This window comes from Chrysemys picta, chromosome 1 (assembly GCF_011386835.1).
Source record: "Chrysemys picta bellii isolate R12L10 chromosome 1, ASM1138683v2, whole genome shotgun sequence".
Taxonomy (NCBI): domain Eukaryota; kingdom Metazoa; phylum Chordata; order Testudines; family Emydidae; genus Chrysemys; species Chrysemys picta.
Window position 1 is genome coordinate 72908277 of NC_088791.1, and position 25986 is coordinate 72934262.

Consider the following 25986-nt stretch of genomic DNA (forward strand, 5'->3'; position numbering starts at 1 on the left):
AAAGCCTCCTACAACACTGCCCCTCCCTATTTATTCACTTTGTCTCTTATCTCATTGCCCTACCCTCTTCTATTGTGGTTTGATCCTGCAAGGTGAAGACTCCTGCAAGATACGAACTAAGTGTCCTCCACTCCCATCAGTGGGCTGGGGGTGCTCAGCTTGTTCCAGAATCAAACCCTTAATGGCATGGTAGGAAGATATTTGTCAACATGTCATTTCCTAAACCACCCCACCCAGGCGCATGCCCAGCTCAGTAGGTGAAACTCCAGGTCCAGCAGCACCAGGGCCAGGAAGGGACAGGACATAGCCAGGGAAGGGCCCCGCCTGCATGCAAACATGCATATTGGTGATGCTGTGACAGGTTCCTCTAAACCCAAGAATGAGGCTGGAGCAGGGAGCCAGGCCCAGCTGCACAGGACAGGAAGCACTGCTACAGGATGCAGGCAGAGCTGGCTCAACACCGCCCCCCACAAGAATATTTTCCCCAGATGCCTGTAGCTAGGGTAAATAACCCCAAGAATGTATCATTTCCCACATCCTCCCTCTGTTCTTCTCTTTTTATTCATTATATTTACTCATTGAAGTAGTTTCAAATTTGATTGCAAGGTCTTTGGTGCTACCCTAAGTTTGTATGGCACCAAGCATGATGTGGAACTGATCCTGAGTGGTGTTTCTATATGCGATCACAATATGAATAACAAATAAAGATAATAGCTGCTACGCATGCAGGTCAGGTGTGCAATTGTGCATCGCTCAGGGCTTCTGTCCCTTTGAAAATCAGGTCCCTAATCTCAAACACATACATCAAAAGACCAAATAATTCCCATTTCTCATTCATTTTAAGATTAATTCTCTTCTCTATTCCTGCCTAATTGCTCATGGCTATATTCCAGGTATCATATGTACAGAGGAGAATTTCCATTTGTGTATAATCTGGTTTGATTTGGTTTCCCACTATTATTATGTGGCGATTTCCCTTTATAACCGTTAGGCAATTTGACATGGAAAAATTTCCCACTGCATAAAAATATTTGTCTTGTAGATGATTGAATCCAACCACTAAATACATTCCCATAGTAAATGGAGTAAGTTTCCAATTTCTTTTTATATCTCTGATTATATGCCACATCTATTCATGTGAGTTTCCAATAAATGTGGAAAATTATCATTGTTTAGGTTAGCTGAAGACTTAGATTAAGTTTAGATTTCTTAATGTTAGAGCAGTTGTTCTTTTGACAGTATACAGCACTGCAGTACACACAGCTATCACTGCACCCGTGCCAGCTGTGGTATTTTTGTTGTTATCGTTAATTATTCTAAGCTCATTTCTTGTGGACATCATGGAAAAAGTGGGATTTTAGGAGCAATTTGAATGAGGGGAGGGTTGTTGTGCAAACTGTGATGCATTGGATAGGTAAGCTATTTCACACAATAGACTCAGACCTTACTTCCACTGGCTCCCCCCTCTCCTTTCCCACACCCATGACAGACTTATACAAACCTCCAGAGCCCAAAAGAGAAGAGCTCTTTGTTTAAGAATATTGGATTTTGCACTGTTCTTAGTAGGTCTCTGAAAGATGAGCCTTGCACACAGTCTCCTCAGAATGGATTTTGTTATTCTCCATTTAGATTCTAAAGGACTTAATCAGATGGAGATAATAACACTACAGTGATTGCATAGGAGTTTTTTTTTAAACATTCACTAGTCTAAAATCACTTACGGGTTCTTTACTAACCAGTTTATGAAATGTGCAGTGCAATACACTGCAGTATAGCGTGATACTGTATTGTGTTTTGCAAACAAAAGTCTCACAATGTACTACCATTATAGTACCATATAATGTTTTCAAAATGTAGTAAGAAATGAGAGGTAAGCGGGAATGCAAGGAACGACCCAGGAGGTATCTGGATATAGTCAATATAGGAGAGGTGCTTTCTGAATTGTGTTGTTAAAAGTATCAGTGAGAGAGGCTTAGCCAAGGTTCCCTTTCACCTGGTAGGGGGAAATTAGCATGCAGAGGGTCTCATCTGTGCGTGATATTGTGGTGGGGGAACAGTCCTTCCCACCCATTCCCTTGGGTGAGATCAATGACAAGGTCATTTATTGGAAAGGCAATTCTGAACTTCTTTCCTTGGGTTGATAATCAGTATTTACCCTTCACCTCTTGGGCCCCATGTTATAGGGGTTGGATTTCATTTCTCAAACCACTCAGCACTTCACTCACAGTTATGGCTACATCTTCACTGCAGAATTAACTCAAGTTGACTCCCCATGAGTTAGCCTAACTTGAGTGAGAATTAATCCTTGAGCTACACTGAGTGCTTGGATTACGGCAAAGAGTGGTTGTACTAGCAGCTGATGAGTTGTACAAATTCAGGCTGTAGCCTGTACTCACAGTGGGCTAGCCAACTTGAATTAAAAGTACCACTAGGCTCGAGTTATGGGTGTGTGTGTGTGTACAGTACTCAAGTTAGGGGCAACACTTGGGTTATAACTGCAATGACGATAAGCCCATATAACCCAGTTATTTGGGTTCTATGCAATGGATTTCATCCAAAGAGTCTTTATGCATGTTTGGTCTATTATGAATCCTATGTTTATTTGTCTTACATTGAGCCTGATTCAGAAGAACTTCATTGCTTATGCTAATTCTGGAACCTAAATCTCTCCAAGAACAACAGAGATAAATCTGTAAATGGTTTGGAGAAATTTATTTTGCAGGACATTTCTTGGTTTTATATTTTCTATTTCTTGGCATTTAGCTATCAGCAATGTTACAATCTGCTCCCTAACTCTGCAGTGACGATACCAAACAGCCTAATGGCAAGACCTGACTCAGGAGAATCTCTAGTAGAGCTTGCTCTGAGGACAGAATAACTTATGTTTGGTGCCCTGTTCTTCTCTCCAAAGATTAAGGCGACTGGGCCCTTAGGATTTGAACAGCCTTCATTGATTCAGGATCTTAGGAAATTCCCAAAATACTGCTTTCTCATTACAAATGAGGAAACATTTTAAAATAATAGTAGTCTACTTTATATGAAGATATAAGGAGTCTGGATATTTTGTAATTCAGGAAAAAGAGAGCGAGAGAGACTGGTTTGGTAAGCTAATAGCAAACTTCTACTGCATGCATGCATGCAAATAACAATCCCTTTCAACTTGCTCCTGTCATGACCAGGACATAGGGAGCCTGGCCTAGCGGGTAGAACCAGGAGTCAGTAGCAGACAGTCAAATCAACGGTTGGCACCAGAGTCAGGGGTCGAGTCAGAAATTGTAGCTGGAGCCAGGGATCAAGCCAAAAGTCAGAGCTGAAGAACAGAACCAGGGTCCAAAGTAGGGAACAAAAGCAGGGTCTGTGGTAGCAACAGGCCAAGTACTGCCAAGTTGCACAAACAGTTTCCTGGAACTTATTCTATGTTTGAATAGTGCACCTGGACCAATCAGAGGTCATGGGGCATGCTGTCAGTCGGGTCTTCTGTGGGCAGCACTTCCTGTGGTGCTTAGTTACCCAGAGTTTATAGTGCTTTGATTGCAGCTCTGTGATGGCTGCCGGATGGTGGCGTGGAAAAGTCAGTCACCTGAAGACTTGGGTTCTAGTTTTCTGAATCCTTACAGCTTCTACAGCTCAGGTTCTAGCACTGATTCTGAATCAATCTGGGTTTTAGCTTCAAATGTGCATATCAAACACCATCCTTTGCTTCAGACTTACTAAATACAAGACTGCCACTACAAAGACAAGAACAGAGTTTACCTAGGCTAGATGTACAGCAATGGACCGAGGCGTGTCTTGTTAGTGCTCATGAGCATGGTGCAGCAACCTAATCTACTAATTACAACCAAACATGATAAAAATAGGATAAAACCCTAAGGAATTGGCTAAAATTGTATGGACAAATGTAATTACATTAGATTACTGCAGTGACATTTTATAGCATATTCCACATATAACTGCAGAATGTAATGTTCATCATTGAAAAGCAAAATCCGTATATAGTCCGTTCATTTATAATATCCATTATATGAGGAATATCATGTAATTTATTTGCTTACAACATTAGTTAGGTTTTTTGGGTCCTAACAACTTGTCACTAAGTGGAATTATAAATAAATTGGCAATTAAGTAGATGTGAAGTCAGATGCTGAAATGCTCTTAATATTTTAAATGATGACCCTGAAGTAAGATGTATTCCAAAGTGTGTTAATGGCAGTCATAAGCAATCACTTTGCAAGAGTCACCTAAGTGACCTCAATCAACTTTAGCATGAAGATCCCGTTTTATCGCCCTTTACATAGAATTCAGTTGTTGCACATAATAACACATACATTTTAATGAACAGCACAATCACAGAGGAGAAAAGCATCTGATGAGCAGTTAGCCTCCTTTTTGTCCACAAAGCTCCTCTGTGCGTCTCAGCCTCTTCCTAAAAGTATCTCAGAAGAAGTCAGAGGGTGAGAATTTAATGAGATATTAGAAGCTTCCTTCTACTCTCATGACCCAGTCAAATTTGAATGCCATCTTTTCCCATCTCTCTTGGAAAAGGATGATTAATAAGTTAATGTTGCTAAAGCCCTTGAAAGATAAAAGTCTCTATATAAGGATTTGTTATGCACTATGCAAGTTTTAAAGAACAGGGTCACTCTGCTCAATGATTGCCTGATATTGGGCAGTCCATTACACATGAACTACATGCCCAGAATCCATTTTACCTTAGTCCTGCTATCTTTGTGCATAATTGCTGCTGATATAATATATTCTTCAGGTTCACATGACTGGAAGAGTGGAATTGATGGAAGAACTGTTTTCCTGCACCAACTTTGGCATGTAAAATTTTGGGCAGAAAATGTAGAAAAAAAAGGTGTTGAAAGGAGTTTGCTCCTCAGTGGCATAGGCCAGATGTTGTTGCAACTAACTTCATATGCATCGTGTGGATGTTAACACTTCAGTACAGTGGACTAGAGATACCCCCTTAATGCTTATTGCTTTGTGAATCTTTTAGAATGTCACCTTCATTTATTGCACATGATTAATTTTTTTTTCCTTCAGACATTTTGACAGTATTTGCACTTAAGCCGAGATACAGCCCCAGTGACCAGTCCAAGGAACTCAACTGGCTGATGGGAATCTCTGTGGGGGGGAAGGAGAGAATCTTCCTCATAGACAGCAGAGCAAGAGCAGAGCCATTAAGGCCTGGAGTAAATTCCACAACCCTAATAACTTCCTTCCCTGGGGAGACGAGCTGCCAGCACCCACTGCAGAGGGAGGTGTGTGTGTGTGTGTGTGTGTGTGTGTGTGTGCCATCCTTCCCCTTCCATACACAGTGGTTCTGCTGTGTTGGGGACCATCAGTACCTGACGTGGAGGAGATAGGAGTTGGGCTTCCAGGGGGGACTTTTTATTTTAACACTCAAGCAAGCTTCATAGAAATTAAAGATGGAAGATACCAATTAAACCATCTAGTTTGTTGAACCCCCAGTGCAGAAACTCTGGAAGTGAGAGTTCAGGTCATTTATACAAAGAGGAGTTCACTTCACCAGTCATTTTCTGTTATATAAAAGATGGACAAATGATCTAATAGGCCTTTTCCATCTCTAATAATAATATTTGGCTCTTACATAGCTCTGTAGATAGTGATTTACAAAGGAAAGTATCATTATCCCTATGGAGATGCTGCCCACAGTGCCAGACACATTTTTTAAAATTGAAGTTTTTATTTAACTGAATATGAAAATGAACTTCTGTGTTTTCCGCTGTGGTGTTTAATTATATATTAAAATTATTTTACATTTTTAAAATTGTCATGGTGGTGCAGAATTGTGTATTATCATTGCACCATGCTGTGTTATAGCACTTCTCAGCAGGAGAGATAGGGGACGGTTGGGGCTTTTGGAACCTGCGAGGCAGTTTAGGTTTGTGGGAAAAGCATCTTAGCTGGACGTTAAAATCACCAGCAGTTAATTAGTTGCTGTTTACCAGGAAATATGCACCATAAAATGTTATAACTTCAGAGATCACACCCCACTGAGATGAATGGAGTGGGGGGTGAACGCTGTCTGGTTGGAACTATTGTTTCAGGATTTGCAGAACTATATATTTCCTTCAGGGCCCCTCATATTTACGATGTTGGTAATCCTATTACACACCTTCTTTGAAGTAGCATCCTCTTTTTGTACTCCCTCTCTGGAAAGAAATGTGCATATGGTGGTCATGGGCATTTTTATGTCATAAATGAGGGATTTAATTGGCTCATTGAAATCAAAAGGGGAAAAAAGCCTATTTGTGTGTCTTGATTCACCTCAGACTACATGGAGATATTGCCATAAAGTGTACCACCAAAACAGTAAAAAAGAAACCAAATATTCCGTGGTGGATTTAAAATCTGCCTCTTTTGGGGCCTTTCTGTTTCTGGGCAGCAGGCTGAACAGAGTGTGTTCTGAGGTCAGAAAACCTTGTGTTGCTTATTTGTCAGAAACAAGTTAATTACCCATTTGACTTCCACATGTAGAAATATGTCTTGAGCTAATCTGCTGAAAAAGTACTTCCTGGCATCTATATATTTGCAGCTAGTGTTAAAACATCTTTTACCAATCAATATACAAAAAAGAATAATACCAGGCAGAGTACATTCCTGACAACGAATAATACCAGATGGAGTACATTCCTGACAAGTGTGCAGAAGGTCAGTGGAGCAAAATGGAGTTACAACAAGAAAGGTAGAGAAAGGTAGGAATAGCAGAGAGAAGCTTTGCTTTTTTTTTTTTTTTTAACAATAAAAAAATAGTTTTTTTCCCCCCATGTTGAAGTACAGGACAGAGAATAGAGGAAATAGATAAATTCAAGTTCACTAAACTTGAATGATTAACATGCTATGGCATTTGGAAAGTAGTGTTATACAGGTTTTTCTATAAGCTTCTTAGAAACATGGTGGGAGAGGTCAAAATGATCTCAGCTAATTCTTTCTAACAGGTTTACGGAGAGCCTGGATTGCTATGGGGCGGGCAGTGGTCTGCCAACCAATTACCTCTAGGTCTTTAGTTCAGATGATTGGTATGCCAATCATTTACACTGGTTGAAATCCAGTTCAAGGGAAAGATTCTTCCCTCTATGCTGGAGATGCATTGGAGAGGGCTTTGTCTTGCTGTGGAGCTGCAGGGGGAATTCTGGTCTAGTCAGCTATAATTTCTTCTGGGGTCTCCTGGTGTGCACGTATTGTAACAGTAGCTCTGGCACCCTGGGGGAGATTGCAGCACACTCTGTGCTCTGCTACATCTGGTGGCTGATGCAGAGGGGCAGTGGATATGTGTCCCTTGTTTTGTGTCTATGAGTTTGCCTGCATCCCTCTTTCCCAGCCTTATTTAGACAGCCAACGTCTGGGATGTACTGTCCAGAAGCAGAAACTGCATTCCTCAAAAGGATTCTGGTCATTCCCCTTTAAAGAAGTCCAAGAAGAAATGGGAGCTCCATGCATTTCCCCACACTCTTTGCAAACCCATGCAGGGTGTGGCTAGATTCTGGCCCCAAGTCAGCAAGTGACCAAAAATCATTATCTGATTGCTGTTAGATGAACTGACTTCATGAGTCAGATATTTGTGTCTAAATAGTATAATACCCCATCATAGGTGTCAAGAATTGGCAACCTTGTTTGGTAGTCTCTCAGCATGGAGATCTCAGGTCTATTACAGTGCAGGAAATACCAGCTTTCACACTGGTGAAATTGGTCCACTCAAAAAAAAAAAAAATTGTTGAGGCACATTGGTGTTGCAGTGCTCCTGCTACCCATGCTGTACCTACTCTGTGGAGAACTAGAGCTTTCCAGAAGCATCAGAAAAATGCATTTTTGAAAAGGTTAAAGACAAAGGTTTGGGAGTAGTAGTCCATGAAAAAGAGAAATTAGTCATTTTCTTCATTTTCTTTTTTCTGGCAGTTCTTAAACACCAATTTAGACCATGTCATCGATTACCATAGTAACCATTTAGCCTCTTTTCTGAGCCTTTTGTGTTTCAGTTTAGTTTAACAACTTGCTTAACTGACAGCTGAAGCACTTCATACTGTAGCTATGATAGGTACTGGTAGCATGAATTGCCTTTTTTTTTTTTTTAATTGCAGCTATAGTCTAAAACACACCACAGTATTGTAAACCGTAGTGTGTTGGACTTTTACTGTAGATTACTGTAACATTTTAAAAGATTAGATTACAAGAAGTTAGTGTATGATATTGTCATGTGTCTGTTGGCCCCTTCCTATTTACTTTCTGTGATAGGTGGAAGGCCTGCAGGGATTACTAATACCTATTTTATATCTTAAAAACTGTTTTGGATCTATCTAATTATGCACATAACTGGTCTCTGTAATCATATGTCCTTATTGCTATAACTCTCATATTTCCTTTCCCCTTTCCTTCATCTCTTTATTACACTTACTTGTTGTTATCGTACCCCTAGAAAGACCATTGGCTGCATCATGTCTTAAATTAGAATATAAATTCTTTGAGGGGAGCCTTTTATTATGTGTTTATACAGCACCTAGCACAGTGAGGCCCTAGTCCTGACTGGCACTAATCAGTTATACATAATATAACTAATAATGTGTAGAAAAACCCCTTCCATTTAATTTCTGTTTCAGGATTTTATGCATTCCTTCCTGCTATGCTAGTAAGAGACTGCCATTTCTAGGTTTTAAGACTTTGCAGTGTGTCTTACATACATGCAATCTCTTTTTGTAGGAATGATTATAGTGAATCTTTAACTTCAGTCACACAGATCAAGGTGAATAATAAATTCATAAGATTACTTATCATTCTCAGATATTCACAGGTAGCACATATAGGTTGCACAGAGAAAATATTTAAGAAAACAAAAGAGGGCTATACATGCTGTTCTGTAGATTAGTCTAGAACATACATTTATAAAGGTGGTAAAGAGCAATTTGAATTGTATAGTACCATCTGTATCATCTGGGTTTCTCACACTGGAATCATTCTCAGAACTAGACTATTCTGTGAAGATCAAACCAACACCCGTCTCGACATTCTCTCTCTCACTGAAATCACTGACACCCCCATTCTTCCCCACCCCCCACCCCCCGATTGGAGATCATAGTAAAAGTTAGACTGATCTCCTAACTTCTCATCCTGGTTGGCTAATTTTGAATTGTTCCATCCTTCTGCATATGTGATTTGGATATGATAGCTTAGTTGCACTTTTTAGCCTGTGTACTTTAAGGTGCTATTGCTCTTTCATGATGGCTCTTTGGTCAAGATATTCAACTTTTGTGAATCGTTCTCTGCTAAGAGCATTTTCATTGTGCATATGTTAAAAATGCAGGCCTGGGTATGGCACAGAAACATATCTGTCTTTTCTGATCTAGCCACAGTGGAAGAAACCAATAAAGCCTCCATGATGATTGATTTAGTTCTGTTAGCAGCCTTTAGTACCATTGACCATGACACCATTGACCATGACGTTTTGTTGACTCATTTGTGGTGCTCTGATTGGATAGAAGGATGGATGAAGTGGTCCTTTTCTTCTTCCTGCAGAGATGCCAAGGTGTAGAGTGAAATCTGCCTCAAAGAGGCTTTAGAATGCATATTGCCACAGGGTTCCATCTCATTACCCCTGCTGGCTGCTGGGACAGAGTGCAAGGCATTGTGGGCTGCAGTCATCTGTATGCAAGTGACATGCAGCTCTGATCTCCTTTTGAATCCACATTGTACTGTCTCTGTGCTTCTCAGTTCTGAGTGATGATTTGGATCTGGATGGGAGAGAACTGACTGTGATTTAACTTGATGACGCTGGTGGGCCTGAAGATTCATTTTAAGGATCGTATCTGCACTTACAAACATAGAAATAATGCCAGAGAGCAGCTGTGAGCTTGAGTGCCTTTTTTTCATTTGTGGCTGACCATAATACTGCATTCTTTCTTCTTCAACACAGACCTTGTCACAGAAATCTATACCTATGGCACTTCCAAGCAGAGTTAGTGTAATGTGCAGTTTAGTTTCTATAGGTTGGAATCCCTATAAAGTTGGTGCAAAACATGGCAGCCCACCTTCTAAGTGGGTTGGATGGCTGACTATGTGTGTTCCACTAGCTCCCAAATCAGTTGTGGGTACAATTTAAAGTGCTTGTAGTCAGGGCCGGCTCTGGCTTTTTGGCCGCCCCAAGCAAAAAAAAAAAATAAAATAAAAACAGGGCGGCCAGAATGGCAAAGCAAAAAAAAAAAACTGCGGCGCAGCCAGAGCCAGGGTGCAGCAGGACTCCCTGCACTGCAGATGTGCCCCGGCTGGCGGGGGAAGGGGGAGGGGGCGGGGGGGAGCCCCGCCGCCTGCCGGGAGGGCTCTGCACTGCTCCGGTCGGCTGAGAGGGAAAGACGCGGGCTGCCCTGCCAGGCTTGCTGCAGGGCGCTCCCGTCCTCTGTGCCGCCGTCCCGTACAGGGTGGCCGGAGCGGAACACCACCAAAAATAAATAAATAAATAAATAAATTTTAAAAAGTGGCCGTGCCGCCCTAGGATTGGGCAGAACGCCGCCTCCTACAAGCTGCCGCCCCAAGCACCAGCTTGCTCGGCTGGTGCCTGGAGCCGGCCCTGCTTGTAGTAGTCTTCTAAAGTTCTACATTGTCTGATACTCAGTTATTTATGTTCTGCCTCTCCTTATCTTCCATAACAACTTTTAAAATCCATTGAGGAATCTCTGTTGTTGATGCCTGGCCTTGCTGCCAGTTCAGAAAACTGAATGCGTTATCATCTGAGTACCCTAATATCCTGAACTTACTTCTCCCGACTGTCTATTAGTACCCAAGCCAGAGATTATTTAGTTTCACATTATATTGCACATGTTTTTGGTTCATTTAGGCTTTTATATTAATCAGTCAGGCTGAACATTCATTTCTTCTGATGATGTTTTCTGTGAAAGGCAGGACATTTGAATCAATTTTGATTACTCTAACTTTCGTTTGCACTTTTGTACAGAAGGTAGACACAATTGTTAAAAGTGCTATACCACCAAAATAAATTCTGTACATTTCCCCTCATGAGGAAATTTCCTTTAGTAACCATGGTTTTCTTTTTTGTAATTTTAGATGTAATTTCCTTCATTTTCTTACTTTTCATATTACTTTTTAAAATATTAACCTGTATATTACAATGTGCATCAAAACCCTACTAAAGAAACCTCAGTATTTGCATGTGTTATCCAAATATGCAACTAATCTAATGTTTTTGCCTCATTTCTACAATGGGAGATGTTTCAGCTCATTGACATTTGACATAGCTACCCAGAATTTTTTTTTAAATCTATTATTTACTGAACAGTGTCAGTTAATATTTGGTTTCAGAGTAGCAGCCGTGTTAGTCTGTATCCGTAAAAAGAACAGGAGTACTTGTGGCACCTTAGAGACTAATAAATTTAAATAAATAACTAATAAATTTGTTAGTCTCTAAGGTGCCACAAGTACTCCTGTTCTTAGTTAATATTTGATACTGATTGCTACAGGAACACACAAGTATGCAATAAATGTGCCTTCATGTCACCAGATCCTGGCTAAAGTTTGAATTTTCAAATAGCAAATGAATCATGTTAGAGAGCTTATTCCTTCACTCTCCCACCTCCCTGGTCCTTCTCGCATGAACAGAGAACAACAATACCCAAAGTCCGAAGGTACAAACAATTCGATGTTTATTGGGGTGAACTTCCAGCAAGCTTAAATCCAAGTTCCTTTTTCCTTATTTTCGAATCCCAACTTACTTCCTGTTTGCCCCTAATTTATATAGTAATATTCCTAGCTATACCTTAACCAATCATTCAACTGAAATTTACCTAACCAATCCTAACATATTGTAACATGATTAGCTAACCAATTATATCCCACCACCTTAATTAGTTTACACCCAGCAAAATTAATTATACAGCAGACCGAAACAATCACAGAACCAGACAGAGACCATGCAAATATACAATAGCAAAGTGGGAACTATAATGACAAAACAATACAGAAGTGAGGATTTCACAACTACATCTATACAGACATAAGGGTTTCCCAGCTGTGTCTATTGATAAGTGAGTTCTTACCAGACAGAAAACTATCAAATTACATTTCCTTTTACTGTTCCCTTTCTCTGGAGGTGATAGCTCAGATCACCTTCCTAACAGCCCCAGATCGCCTTATTTCAATATGGCTAGTTTGGAATGTGAGGATGTGACCGCACGCTTCCCAGCTTATGGCTGCCTCTTAGCCAAAGGCACTGGCCTAAGAACAGGGCTTCAGACTGTCACAGTGAGAGAAGGCCCTTACACAGATTCTTTCTTTTATATCTCTATAACTAGCTAAATGATAAACCTAAATTCTTAAAGTATAGGTCTTTACAGACAGGCTTGAATATCCTAACAAATCATAGAAGGCAGAGATAGAAATAACCTATTGGATTATCCAGTCAAATTTCTTGCCACGGCAGAATTGTTCTCTATTGTACATTTGCTAGTATTCTGTCCAGTCTCATTGTATATGTTCCATGTGAAGGGGGTTCCATGTCGTTCCTTGCAATCCTATTCCACTGCCCTAATGCATTTTTGTCAGGAAGTTTCCCCCTGATAATATATCATCAAAAAGGAATGACTATAGCTAGGTATTATTCACAAACAGAAGAACTGTCCCCCTTCCTAGACTGGACACAGCTGCAACAAAACAGAGGAAGTATATATAGGAAAATACTTTTGGAAAAGAAGCATGTAATAATGCAATTGTTAATTATGTGGAATTAATTTTATGCATCAATTTACTAAAGTGTCCGTCTCCAGAAAGAGTTTATGGGACAGGGTCCATACTTTAGATAAATTTAAAGAAAGCTAGAGCTAATTCCTAAAAAAACAGCCATTCCTTAAAATCAACTGACCAACAAAAGAAGAAGTTATGAAAAAGAATGGGCAAAATGATCAAGGTGTTACCCATCTTAATAGCAATCTGCATTGCACCACGCCTCAAAAACAGCCACAGAGGGAGTTCCATAGATTGGATCCTGACTGGAGACCTCCTCTCCCACAGACAGCTCAGATGGAACTTGTAGAGAGAGAAAATCTATATGATCTCGATATGTTTGGAGAGTAGTGTGGGAGAGAGAGTTGCTCAAATATTTTTAATGGACTTCACACAGTATGAATAAGGCCTTAAATGAAGTATGTGTATAACTTCTGCAGTATTTATAAAGTTTAAAAAGTGTTCTAATGTCTCTGAGAGCTGTGACTAAATCCATAATGGTTTCTTCATTTGCAGTGCCAAGCCCCCTTCCCGGTTTTCTCAATCCCAGCAGCGCTGGTCCTTTTCAAGCTGTGCACCACCATCTTAGCTTCAAGATCCTGAAAGTTCCATGGTTTGCTGTGTTCTCTTTTTCATACTCTTTCTTTCCTATTGACACCATTTTAGGTTTCTTGGTCTCTGATACTGCTTTCTTGCTTTTCATCCTCTTGAATTTTCTTTGTCATCTTCTGGCTCTCTGGAATCTTCACAACAGGAGGAATAGATGTAGCCGGAGCTGTTGAAACATTTTGCAGAATTTATCAGCAATTATAAATAATTATATTACTATGACCCTATCCACTCTTCTCTTGATCCCCACCCACTGGTTTGTTTAATCTATCTGTTTACAATCTTGATTAAGGACAAAAGCAAGGTCATTGCGTCAGGAAATCTATTTATGCTACATGTTTGTACAGCACCTAGTACAGTGGAGCACCGATTCCTGACTGCGACCTCTAGGTGCTACTGTAATACAAAAAGTAATAATGTACTAGGAGGTAGTTTGTGTGTACAAAATTAAGCTTTGCTCACATGTGTTCTTAAGCTTTTAGAATCCAAACATTTTAATTACAGTCCTCTGATGTCTACTGGCCTTGTACATTTTCTGATATGCGATATAATGTCAATCTAAAATCTCTGATACAGTCACTTTCAGAATCCAAGGTAATCGTTCGATAGTAGGAACTGCATTAACTAAGCAGTAATGTGCACATACTTATTATGAGAGATGTCTTTAAATCAAGCAAGGGCACTGTACTATGGCCTCCCTTGTCCTCTCACAATAGGACAAAGATTATCTTTAGCGTGGCTACAATAGACACATAATTTTACCATAATTATGGAAAAGCGTTCCTATTTGACTTCTTACAATATCTGGTAATCAAAAAAAAAATTCCTTCAAATGTATTACATTTCCTCTCGGTGTTGTACTTAGACTATTCACTCAGAGAAGAGCCTTGTGACATGCTATAGTTAATAAGTTTTCCATGCTGTCAAAAGTAATAATATTAATGTGCCATTCTGAGTTAAATTAATTTTGTTTTGTGCATTGGCTTGCATAAACGTGAGTGACATTTAGAAATATGATCAGGCAGGAGCTGAGGAGAAACCAAGTGGCAAAACAGAATGAGATGCAATCATTAGAGCATAACAGCCAGCTGCAAGCATTTGTGGGGTAGGCAAAGAGTTACAAAACGCCATTCCATCATGCTTTTGGGGTATTTGTTTTAGTTCATTTTCCCCCTTCTCATTTATTCAGAAATTACATTTTCCCCTTTTTAATTAGGAATTCAAGATGTTTGGTAGCGTGGCTCCCTGTTTTGAAATGGAAGTGCACATTCCTGCTAATCTCTGATTTCAAGTGCCTTGAGCCACAGCTTATTCTCATTCCACAAGAGGCAGCTGATTGTAATAGCTTTTAAACTGATGACCATGAAGTGGTATTTTCAACTCATAATGACCGTGTTTATTCCTATTTCTTCTGCTTTTTAAAAAAAGCATCAGTAAAAGTGCTTTCTATAAACAGTTAAAAGTAATGAAGAGTACCAAAAGGAGGAGGCTAACAGAGGATGAATAATAAATATTGTGATCAAAATGATTGGTCCAAGTTGTTGCCTAACTTGCCCTCAGCTCTGATTTGCCAATACACTGGAAAGCATTAAATGATTAGGCCATTTAACAAAATATGAATCCATTTATTTTTCTACATACTTTTCACTGCTTTGTTACTGTGACGAGAGAGAGGCCATGAAGCCATGCACTAGTAACCAGTGATATAAATTAGTGCAGTCGGATTTAAAAATAAACAAACAGCCCAATTTATATAGGTCTGCTACCACTACTCTGTCTTTTCTCTCTGAGAAAAGATGCTACGACTGGTGGGACCTCTGCTATTTCTAACCTATGGGGAATGTAAGTAACAGATCAGTAGGTGTGCGAAAGTTACGTGCCAAAGGAGTAAGAAGAGTAGGATGTAGTAGGAAAAGCAACCAACTGGAATGTACAAGATCAAGCAGCTCTTCCTCCTTTCTTACCAGTCCTATTTCTACACCCAGATCTCCTCCTACTTGCTTAGCATGTAATTTTCACCAGATTGATGATTTTGCTCTTTCCATTACACAGATTCATAATTTATACCACTATGTACAGCAGCTTCCAGTTTGGTCCTTTACTTCCATGTTTAACCCTAACTACCATGTTTTCACTGAGGAGCCAGAGCTAGGATAGATCTTCCAGTACTTTCAATAAATTCTCCTGATTCACACAACCATTTCAGGTTCCGGTTCAAAACTGCCCTCCTAGTTTTGAAAACCTACCTCCTGGACCTTGCCTCTCTGATTTCTTTCCATCCCTTCTCAGAATTTTGTCACTGTTTGATGCAAAAACCTTCTTCCCTGTCGTTTGGAACAGGCTTGCTGCATCTCTGTGCCCTCATGGACTTTCCACATCTCTTCTTAAAACATAACATTTATCACTTGACTGTGCCTCTTAATTTTCTCTGAGTTTGTGACCAAATGCTTTAATTTTAATTAATTTTTTTAATTTTAATTTTAATTCAGTTTTGAGGTTCTACCAAGGCATGGGAGGTTTGAAGGGAGAATATGACCAATGTATTGTATCTAAGCCCCAGTAATAGTAAAATCAAGCAGGGAGATATTTTGTCCATTGGTACTTGAGATCACCTTGGAGGTTAATCACCTGGACTCCTGTGAATAAAGCCTGCTCTCCTAAGTAAGAAGGTGCATGATAGGACAGCTATCTGTACATTATTTATATTTAATGATAATTTAAAATATTTTAATCAGGAAGTGTGTTTTGTGCAGTTCTGAAGATTATTTCTTTTTTAAAAATAACTTCTTAGGGATTTTTAGCACCTGTATAGGTACATTGAGGCAGCTGTTTTCTTGATAACATGGAAGCAAAATAATCTTAGCACTGCAAAGGAATAGTTCTGCTTGTCAGGTTAATAATTTCATAGAATTCATCTAGTCCAGTCCCCTGGACTCATGGCAGGACTATGTATAATCTAAACCATCCCTGACAGGTGTTTGTGTCATTAAAGTCCCTAAATGTATATTTAGAGGGTCTATAATCTACACTTCAAAAGTCTGTAAATATGTATTTCCATAATCAGCTTTTTGAAAAGGTTGGGGGAAATTATGCTACCAGTCTCACTGAATAGCACCTTACCCCAAGAGCAGTTCATGAGCCCATGGGCAAGATATTACTCAGTGTGAATGAGGGTGGCAGAATATGCCCCTATGCAAATATATAGTTACGTTGTTGTTAAGCCACTTTTGAAGATTTCCTGGTTTGTCATGTGAATAATAATTACCTTCAGGTGATTTTCTGTCTTTCGGGGCAGTTTTGCCAGCACAGTTGCTATTGATGTGATTGAGTTTATTTTGAAAAGAAAATTAATATACACACAGAGTTGCTTGAGTAATGCTCAAATTGTTCCACAAATTGACAAATCCAAAAAGATTCAGTGCTACTACTGACATCCTATTCTGAACTCTTCCCAGTGCCCCTCTAGACAGGGCACCTCTTTCAGATTTCGGTGTGCAGAGAAACAGAGACATCTTTGGCATCATGGGCCCATCATCCCCTTTTGCAAAAAAACCCATGAGAGAGGAAAAGATACTAAGGAAGGTCTGTGTGGTTCAGCAGGTGGAGTTTCCTAGCTACCAAACGCTCAAGAAGAGAGATTTGCAAGCATGTGAGGGCAGAGCGAATGAGGATGGCCTTCCAGCAATGTGAAGCATGCGACCCAACCTGGCAGAACTTGATGCAGTTGAGAGACTGCCCCTCCATGGGTGTCCATCCTCACTTGAGATATGTGTTTCTAGCACCTAATCCAACCTGTGCCATCCCCACTTTCCCAGAGAATTTTAGAAGGTGTTGATTGGCAAGAATGCTACTGAGAGCAGCATAAATTCTGTCTGGAAATGTTGCTGGGGATAATGATACATGAAGGAGTCCTTTTCTCCCCCTCCTTCCAATCTAACATGTAAACCTATGGCCAAACCCAACAAATTGCAGTTGCAACTTTCGAAAGCCACATTGCAGCCCCTTTAAATGCTCCTTTTTCTGATCATTTTCTACTCCTCTCAGTGCTGCACAGCGGACAAGATAAGGCCCAATATTGTTTGGGGGTTTTATTTGTTTTTTAAAGTATGTCAGAAACATCAACTTTTTTGTATCCTTCTTATAAAAAGTATGAAGAATATTATATGCTAGAGAGGGGCACTATTCCTAGAGATTAAGCACCATGAATGAGAGTAATCTGTGTATACAGCATTTTTTTTTTCAATACCTCATTAGGAAACTATTTTACCAAGACAAAACTGCAGAATCAAGAGAAGAATCATCAGAAAAGCATGAGGCACTCAGAGGCTTCTCTACAAGACAGCGTCTATCTCAATAGGTCTTAAACTGGCCTTTTGTAAAGCAGCAAAAATGGTGCCTGTGCTGTCATGAATTCATTTCTGTTCTGCTCAGTTGCAGCCTCTTTAAAAGTAATGAAATTATCAAGCTGCTTAGATGGAAGGAGCCTTCTGATTGGCAGTTGGACGTTCTAAGAGAATAGGTTAATGTCTGTGAACCTCACAGTTGGATGTTTCTAACACTATAACTGGAAGTTTCCATCCAGTGATCAAAGTAATTTATTAAAATAAATTATTTATACACAAAGCTGAAAGAAATTCAAAATGACAATAAAGCCCCTGCATGAGATAATCACCCCATCAGAGGCACTAATCTGTATCCTGTAGCCCTGTAGGGGTTGGCAATTATCTCACAAAAACCACACCTCTACTGATGGCTTTTTATTGCTTCACTGCAATACTGCCACTCAGAGTATTTTGGCTGCTGAATATTTCAAAAAGTTAACAGATAAATTACAGTGCACATTAGAAATATAAAATTGGATGCAATATTGTACATATTAGGAATAAAAACTGGACACAATAATTTACCCCAGAGGCAATTTCTTTGATGTGTAGGAAGCATTTACGGGACGCACTAGCACAGATTTGAACAAAAAATTGTGTACTACATGGTACTTTACAAGCTTTTAAAGAAGTGCTTAAGCTGTTTTCTCAGGTTTTTCATTGTGATGGGCCCATGTTTTAATGCAGTTTCCCAAACTGTAGTCCAGGTAAAGCTTGTTGGTGATCTGTGAACTAGCTGTTCACATGGTATTGGCTGCTCCTCCTTGTTTCCTAGGTGCTAAATTGCATGCGAAGAGGCTAAAAATAAATGCTTTCCTAAAGTGACATGCTTTCCTGCATGTAAACAATTGTAGTAGTTGCCACAGAGATCTTACATGATTGCGAATGGGAAGAGAGGTAATCCATATGAGACATGACAGTCTGTCTTTTAGGATGTGGTTCACCCCATGAAAAAATCCGGGAAAGCCTAATTTAATGTGTTGGCATATGAGAGCCTGTAACTTTTAAAAACTAAAAGCATTATTGAATTGTATGAATATCAAGAATTAAAATCCCCTAACTTAGGGTAAAATGGTATTCCTTGTCATAAGGGGAGCTCTCTCTTGAGTTCTGTACTTAATTTTAGAATAATTGAAAATTAAAAATTGATTTAAAGGAATACTGGGCTGCACAATGCAGAGATATTCTTACTACTTAAAGCCCTGATTCTGCATTCTTCTTTCTTCCTTTCTTTCTTTCTTCGTATGGTTGGGGTAGGTAGCAACAACTACAAATGTATATCTAAATTTGATAACCAGCACATTGCTGCAGCACTGAGCTGGTGAACGTCCTTCAGGCTCCCCAACAATAGAACGAAGGGAACACTCAGATACGATGTGCTCCATTTTTTTGTGCCTGGTGACTAGTAGGGTGACCAGATGTCCCGATTTTAAGGTCTTTTTCTTATATAGGCTCCTATTACCCCCCCACTCCAGTCCCAATTTTTCACATTTGCTGTCTGGTCACCCTAGTTACTAGGGTTGCCAAGCATCCAGTTTTCGACCAGAACGCCTGGTTGAAAAGGCCTGGCGGCTCCGGTCAGCACAGTTTACAGGCCTGTTAAAAGTCCAGTCGGTGGCGCAACGGGACTAAGGCAGGCTTCCTGCCTGCCTGCCTGCCTGGCTCCACGTAGCTCCTGGAAATGATGAGCATGTCCCTGTGGCCCCTAGGCACAGGTGCAATCAGGGAAGTTCCATGCGTTACCCCCGAACCCCTTGCCCCAGATCAGAACCCCCTCCTGCACCCTAATTCCCTCCCAGACACCGCACCCCAACCCCCTCCCCCAGGTCGGAACCCCCTCCCGCACCTCAACCTCCTTCCCCAGCCCAGAACGCCCTCCTGGAGTCCACACCCCGTCCTACACCCCAACCCCCTGCCCCAGCCCAGAGCTCCCTCCCATACCCTGAACCCCTCATTTCTGGCCCCACCCCAGAGCCTGCATCCCCATCTGGAGCCCTCACCCCCTCTTGCATCCCAACCCCCTGTCCTAGCCCAGTGAAAGTGAGTGAGGGTGGGGAAAAGCGAGCAACAGAGGGAGGCTGGAGTGAGGGGATGGGGCCTCAGGGAAGGGGTGGGGTGGAGTTGGGGCAGCGGGGAAGGGGGCGGGGCAAGGGTGTTAAGTTTTGTGCAATTAGAAAGTTGGCAACCCTATGTGACCACAGTTGCATACAGGTGTTTGCCTCATTTTCCATTTAAAGAAGGTTTGTCCACATCTCCCATGAGTTGTCCTGATGCGATTCAATCTGTACCAGTCTTTCCGACTGTAGCGGGGTGGTCACTGAAGGGGTTAAAGCAGCCCTGGAGAGGGCTGCAGCTAGGAAAAGGTAGGCTGATGGGGAAAGCAGACACAGCTGTGGCCAGCTTAATCAGGGCCCAGCTGGCCCTTATAAGAGGGCAGTGGGCCAGAAGCTAACACACACACTCTCTCTCTCTAGCTTCCTGAGAGAGAAGGACCTGGCTGCCCAGTAGCTGAGAAGGGTACAGTGAGAAGGGTACAGTGCTGAGGTGGAGCAGTGCTTGGGGAAGGGCAGACGGAGCTGGGGAGCTCCAGCTTATTAAAACCCCAGGCTGCTAAGAAGGCCTAAAAGGTACTGGGGCTGCAGGGAGGCAGCCCAGAGACAGGCAAAGGCAGTAGGTCCTAACCCCCCTTGCTGATGATGAGTGGTATACAAACTGCAGTCTGCCCCAATGAGCAGGGGCTAGATGGAGACTGGCAGTAGCCAGTGAGGCAAGGTGGGGATAGAGAGTTGGTTCCCCTGGGTGGGGAGACCCAGATTGTGGGTTGCTGCTGGGGGCAGAACCCTGATGATAGAGAGACACCGGGATCTGGGAGGGACACAGCGGCCAGCGGCAGGCAAGCCACCGGCCTGCAGAGGGTGCTCCGGGCCGGAAAGATTTTATTCCCAAGATGGCCAGCAGGAGGCACTGTGCCAGTGAGTCGTCGCCTCGCCACACCAATATAAATCAAAACCCAGTGGTTCCTTGTTAGGGTCAACAATGAGCTGTTTGTTTTGAGCAGTCAAAACACTCTATGTGACTCTCCATTGAGCCTCAGCATCGAAATTGGCTGTAAGGGTCTTGATGCGGTTCCATAAAGGGTTGCGGGATTTTAATCTTGTCTTTGGCAGGTTCTGCAGCTCATCGTGCAGCGGGAGCCTCACGTTTGCATTGACATGGTTAAGAAAGCGAGATGTCTGAGCAGCTCTTCTAATCTGTGGAGGGGCTGGATGTGCTGTAGGACCGGGACACAGTTGACTGGAGTCGATTTGAGCGTCCCTGTCGCTATGTACATAGCATTATTGAGTTGAGTGTCAAGGAGTTTAGTGTGACTGCTGTGAGACCACACTGGTGCATAATATTCTGCTGCAGAATATACCAAGCCAATTGTTGCAGTTCGTAAGGTCCATGGACTGAATCCCATGATGTTCCAGCCAATTTTCTGATAAGCGCGACATGAGACCTGACCTTATCCCGGTCAGGTGTTCTCGAAGTGTTGTCGCAAGATGAAACTCCAGTCCAGTATAAGACCAAGATATTTTGGACCTTGTGGTTGATGCTCTTACCGCAGAACTGCACATCAAGTTTGGTATTAGCCATTTTATTGTTCAGATGGAAAGCAGTTATCATGTTTTTTTTTTTTCAGGTTAGGCCTAAGTTTCCAGCATTGGAAATAATCAGCCATTGTGCTAATATCTCGGGTTAGGGTGCAGCTGATGGTATGGAGGCTTGTATGCTGAACAGCCAGGGCAACATCATCCGCATACATGAATCTCCTTGACTCCGTCATTGGTATATCTGTGGTGTATAGATTAAAGACTATCAGAGTCAGGTCAGAGCCCCGAGGAATGCCATTCTGCATTGAAAACCATGTGCGCAGGCCCCTGCACACTAATGGAGCCCTGCTGAAGTCAAGCCATCTAGTTCTTAATGTAGGATTGGGGTGTAACATTTCAGTATGTGCTGCATGGATGCATATATGTCTCCGTGCTGACAGGCTATGGGTTCAAATCGCACAGCAGGATCTGGTTCATATTGAGTGTTGACTTTGAAATGATGGTGTAGAGGAGGTACTGTCCTATTCAAAGTATTGATAGAGAAGTTTAACAAGAACTACAGAGTAAATATATAAAATATATATTAATCACTATGGATGATATTTTCAAAAGCATTTAAGTTATTTAGGAGCCTAAATCCCAATGAAAGTCCATAGAAATTATACTGCCAAAGTCACTTTTGAAAAATGGGACTTATGCTCCGAAACCATTTAAGCTCTTTCAGAACTTTTACCCTGAGTGTCTAAAGATAAATAGGTACCTAGCGGGCTTTTCAAAAGCAGCTAAGCAGGTAAGATGCTTAATTGCTGTTGCCAGAAATAAAGTTGCTCTGAAATAATTTCCTAACTTTTGAGTGCTTGACTTCGCGACCTCAAAAATGTTCCTTTAATACAGTTATTTGTATATAATATTTATCTAAGGGCCAAAACCTGATTTTTATGCAGGACTCTCCATTGTTTCCTTTGGGGAGTTCTGTGTGAAGACTTTGAGCAGTGTGTGGTTATTAAAAAGTGGTACTCAAACTTGCTGAGCTAGACAGCAACTTTGTCACTGAACAAAAATTAACAAAATCCCATCCAGTGTGGGAAAATATGATTACAGCATAGGGGAGGCTTTTCTGGATGTTACAGAGGGTAAAATAGTAAATTTGTCCAAATTAGATAATGACAATGCCACTGTGAATTCATTCCCTCTCCCTGTACTGAAGTACACACTACTTAGGAAAGCAAATATTAAACCTGCCCAAATAATGCAATTAAAATACAACTGTGTATCATTAAAAATAGATCTGACGTGAAATACATGTAATAGACAAAAATAATATCGTTACTTTTTTATGCCTCCCTTATCTTTCCCTAATTATCTTCCTTTCCATCTGCTGTCATCTCTTCCTATGTTATGTCTAATTTAGGCCCAGTCCTTGACTATGGTGGGACTTTGTGCCAGAGTAAGAGTCTGTGCATGCAGCTTTACGTTGTAGGCTCCTTAGGACATGAACACTCTCTTCTGCATGTCCGTAATATTTCAGGCACACTTATGGATCTGTTTAAACAATATTATCAGTGATTTTCCTCCTCTTTCTTAGCTGAGGCTCTGATTTGTACACTTAGTTTCTTCAAAACTGGCAGCTGCCATTTCCTCTCCAAGTTGGGAACCAGCTGCACTTTCAAAATTGGCTAATTCGGACGAAACAAAAAAATCGTCAAATAAATAGACTTGTACTGTACTGCAAAGATGCATTTGTGGGCTGGAAAGATTTCTTTGAAGATAGTTCTTTTCTTTGCTCCCAAAATTAACTGTGGGATTAGATTATGTGCCAAAAGGAGTGCCATTGTTTGAAAGAGAAGCAGTGATGTCTGAAATGCCTAATTGAAATGTTTAGTGTAACCTGATTCTTCTGTTTGCTAAAGCAACACAGATAACTCCCCAGAGGCACCATTGTGAATGAGAGGAGATAGCAGATCTAATCACCCTCATGATCATTTCTGAAGAGTGTTTTTGTTCATTTATATCTCTCTTGTATCTTAAAGTTCAGAAGTATTTGTCCTTATTTTTAACACAAAGTTTCCATAATTTTGAGAGTAATTCAGCCTTCCCTGAAGTGCCATCACTGTAACTAATATATTTAACAGCAAAACACAACAGGTTGTGGTCGCAGGCTCCCCACTGATATGTTGTAACGCTCAAAGCAAAATGAAGTGCCTCCAGGCACTCAAGATGTGTAGAGGTTAGCACTGTGACCCTTCCCAGAGCTGCCATCCTATCCAATCTGGTACAATATGAAGGAGACAAGACCCTTTTGCAATCATAGAAATGTAGAGCGGGCAGGGACCTTGAGAGGTCATTTAGTCCAGTCCCCTGCACTGAGGCAGGACCAAGAAAACCTATACCATCCGTGATACATGTTTGTCTAACCTGTTCTTAAAAACGTCCGTGGACGGGGATTCTACAGCATCCCTAGGTGACGTGTTCCAGTGCTAAGCTACCCTTATAGCTAGCAAGTTTTTCCTAATAACCAAACTAAATCTCCCTGGCTGCAAACTAAGACAATTACTTCTTGTTCTACCCTTGGTGGGCATAGGCAGAGGGTGAAAATATTGTTTGGGTGTGAGGGGCTGAGGAAAACTTAATAGCTACCCAGAGAGGACCGGGGTGTTGGAAAGTGACTCTACCCCACATTCACCGGCCTGCAGTGTATGTACTGAAGTCCCCTACTACTGCCACATCCTCCTTTCTGCAGGAGAGAGGGGACCTTTCTGCTCCCTAGGGGAGTGAAGCCCCTGCTACCATTCCTGGGAGGGAGGACAAGGAGTCCCAGTGCCACAGTTCATGCCTCGCTGGGAGAGGACCCCTACCACCAACACTCCTAAAAGATAGGGGATCAGAGTGCAGGGGCGAGTGACCCAGGACATAGTGGGCCCAGTCAGGTGACTATTCAGTGGCCTACCAAATCCTTCTGTGGCATGTTTAGAGCATCCATTACTGTGGTACAGAGGTCTATGGGAAGCAATTTGGTGGTCTCAGTTCCTTTCCTGCTGAACAAATATCCATGCCCGATACAAATATTTACAAGTATTTTTCCAAAGCACTGCAGCTCACCACGAAAAATGAAGGGACATTTCAAGGGCAATAACTGACATTCTTAGCTTAGAGAGGCCAAAGACTGTACAGGTCAGGGAGACTGATATTTTCTGTCACACACCGATCAGGGAGAAGTCATGTTGGCAGCAGTGGCTTCTGTCCCCCAGGGCTGGGCCCAGGCTCTGTGCTGGGCTGGCATGGGGAAAACGGGTGGTGAGGTTGGAGAGTGGGCCTGCACTCACCCAGGGGACTTGGGAACAAGCCCACCCAGCCCCATACTCACCCCCAACAGCAGTGGCTCCCTCCTGTCCTGTGGGGCTGGACCCAGGGCTTGCAGAGACAGTTCAACTAGCTCTGTGTTCAGTCTGGGCAGCAGCAGTTCCATCCTGTCCCAGAGTGCTGGCCAGGGCCCAGTTCCCCACTGCGTTCCATTGGCTCTTGGCGCTAGGAGGAGCCAGCGACTGCATCATGTGGTGCACATCAGGGCTGGGCATGTGGTGGCAGGGGGCAGATGTGTGCTGAGTTTATAGATCTGGGGGGGTCTGGACCCACTCTATCCTAGCCACCCGATGCCTGTGTTGGTGGGCCTGGAGAATATTGATGACTGTCTCTTTATAACAGCTTCTGACATATTTGAAGACTGATATCATGCACCTCAGTCAGCCTTCTGTCCTCTAAACTAAACATGCTAAAATTCTTACCTTTTCCTCATAGATCATGTCTAAATTTCTTATAATGGCTTCTGTTTGCATGGTAGGAATGACCCTAGTTTACTGTTTCACTGACAATAATGTAATGATTATTTGGATGAGTGCTAACCAAGCAACTGAAGCTGAAACACAATATGAGGAACAAAAATTGTAACTCTGCTGCTTTGTGTTACAGCACAAGTGGAACCTCTGAAGGCCTGATCTTGTGGGGGGCTGACTTTGTGCAACTTGCACTGAAGCCAACTGAACTCATGGGCATTCAGCACCTCACAGGATACAGCCCAACGAGCTTAAAACAGAGTTGCTGAAGCAGGGTTCAGGTTTCCCACTTTTTAAACTGAACAGCTTGAAGCTGATTTCTCAGACTGTAATATTACACATTTTATTTTAAAACAAGTGTTTGAAATACAATCCAATTAACCTACTTTGTGGGCTTTCAGAAATCCATGTTTTTTTAAAAAACGTACTTAAACTGATTAAAAATAGCACATTTCCTTGTTTGTTTTCATAGCAAGAGAAGTTGGGTGATATCTGCTTTTCCCTTCGCTATGTGCCTACTGCTGGCAAGCTGACTGTCGTCATTCTAGAGGCAAAGAATCTGAAGAAGATGGACGTGGGTGGCTTATCAGGTAAGTTTAAGGAAGTCTGCATGTAGCAGATACTCTGCTAACCTGTAAAGCAAAGGAACTGCTTTTCCACAATAGCCCTCTCCCTTGAGAAAGTGAAAAGTCTTGCTTATATTCTGAAGTGAATTTTGCAGTCACTGGTACTCATTGGATAGCTGTGTACATGAGAGCCCATACATAACTTAAAAACAATCCAGTGCATTATGCATTGCATTCAGGACTTAGACAAGATCTAAAC

At 41.6% G+C, this 25986-nt stretch overlaps 1 protein-coding gene across 23 annotated transcripts in view; it reads left to right on the top strand.

The window, feature by feature from the left end:
• The window catches only part of SYT1 (synaptotagmin 1), a 510915-nt gene that overhangs the window by 399329 nt on the left and 85600 nt on the right, over window positions 1-25986 (top strand). For all 23 annotated transcript variants that reach the window (XM_065559631.1, XM_065559651.1, XM_065559656.1 and 20 more), the window contains one exon: window positions 25634-25751. In XM_065559631.1, the coding sequence (XP_065415703.1) occupies window positions 25634-25751 (118 nt within the window). The remainder of the gene's footprint in view (window positions 1-25633; window positions 25752-25986) is intronic.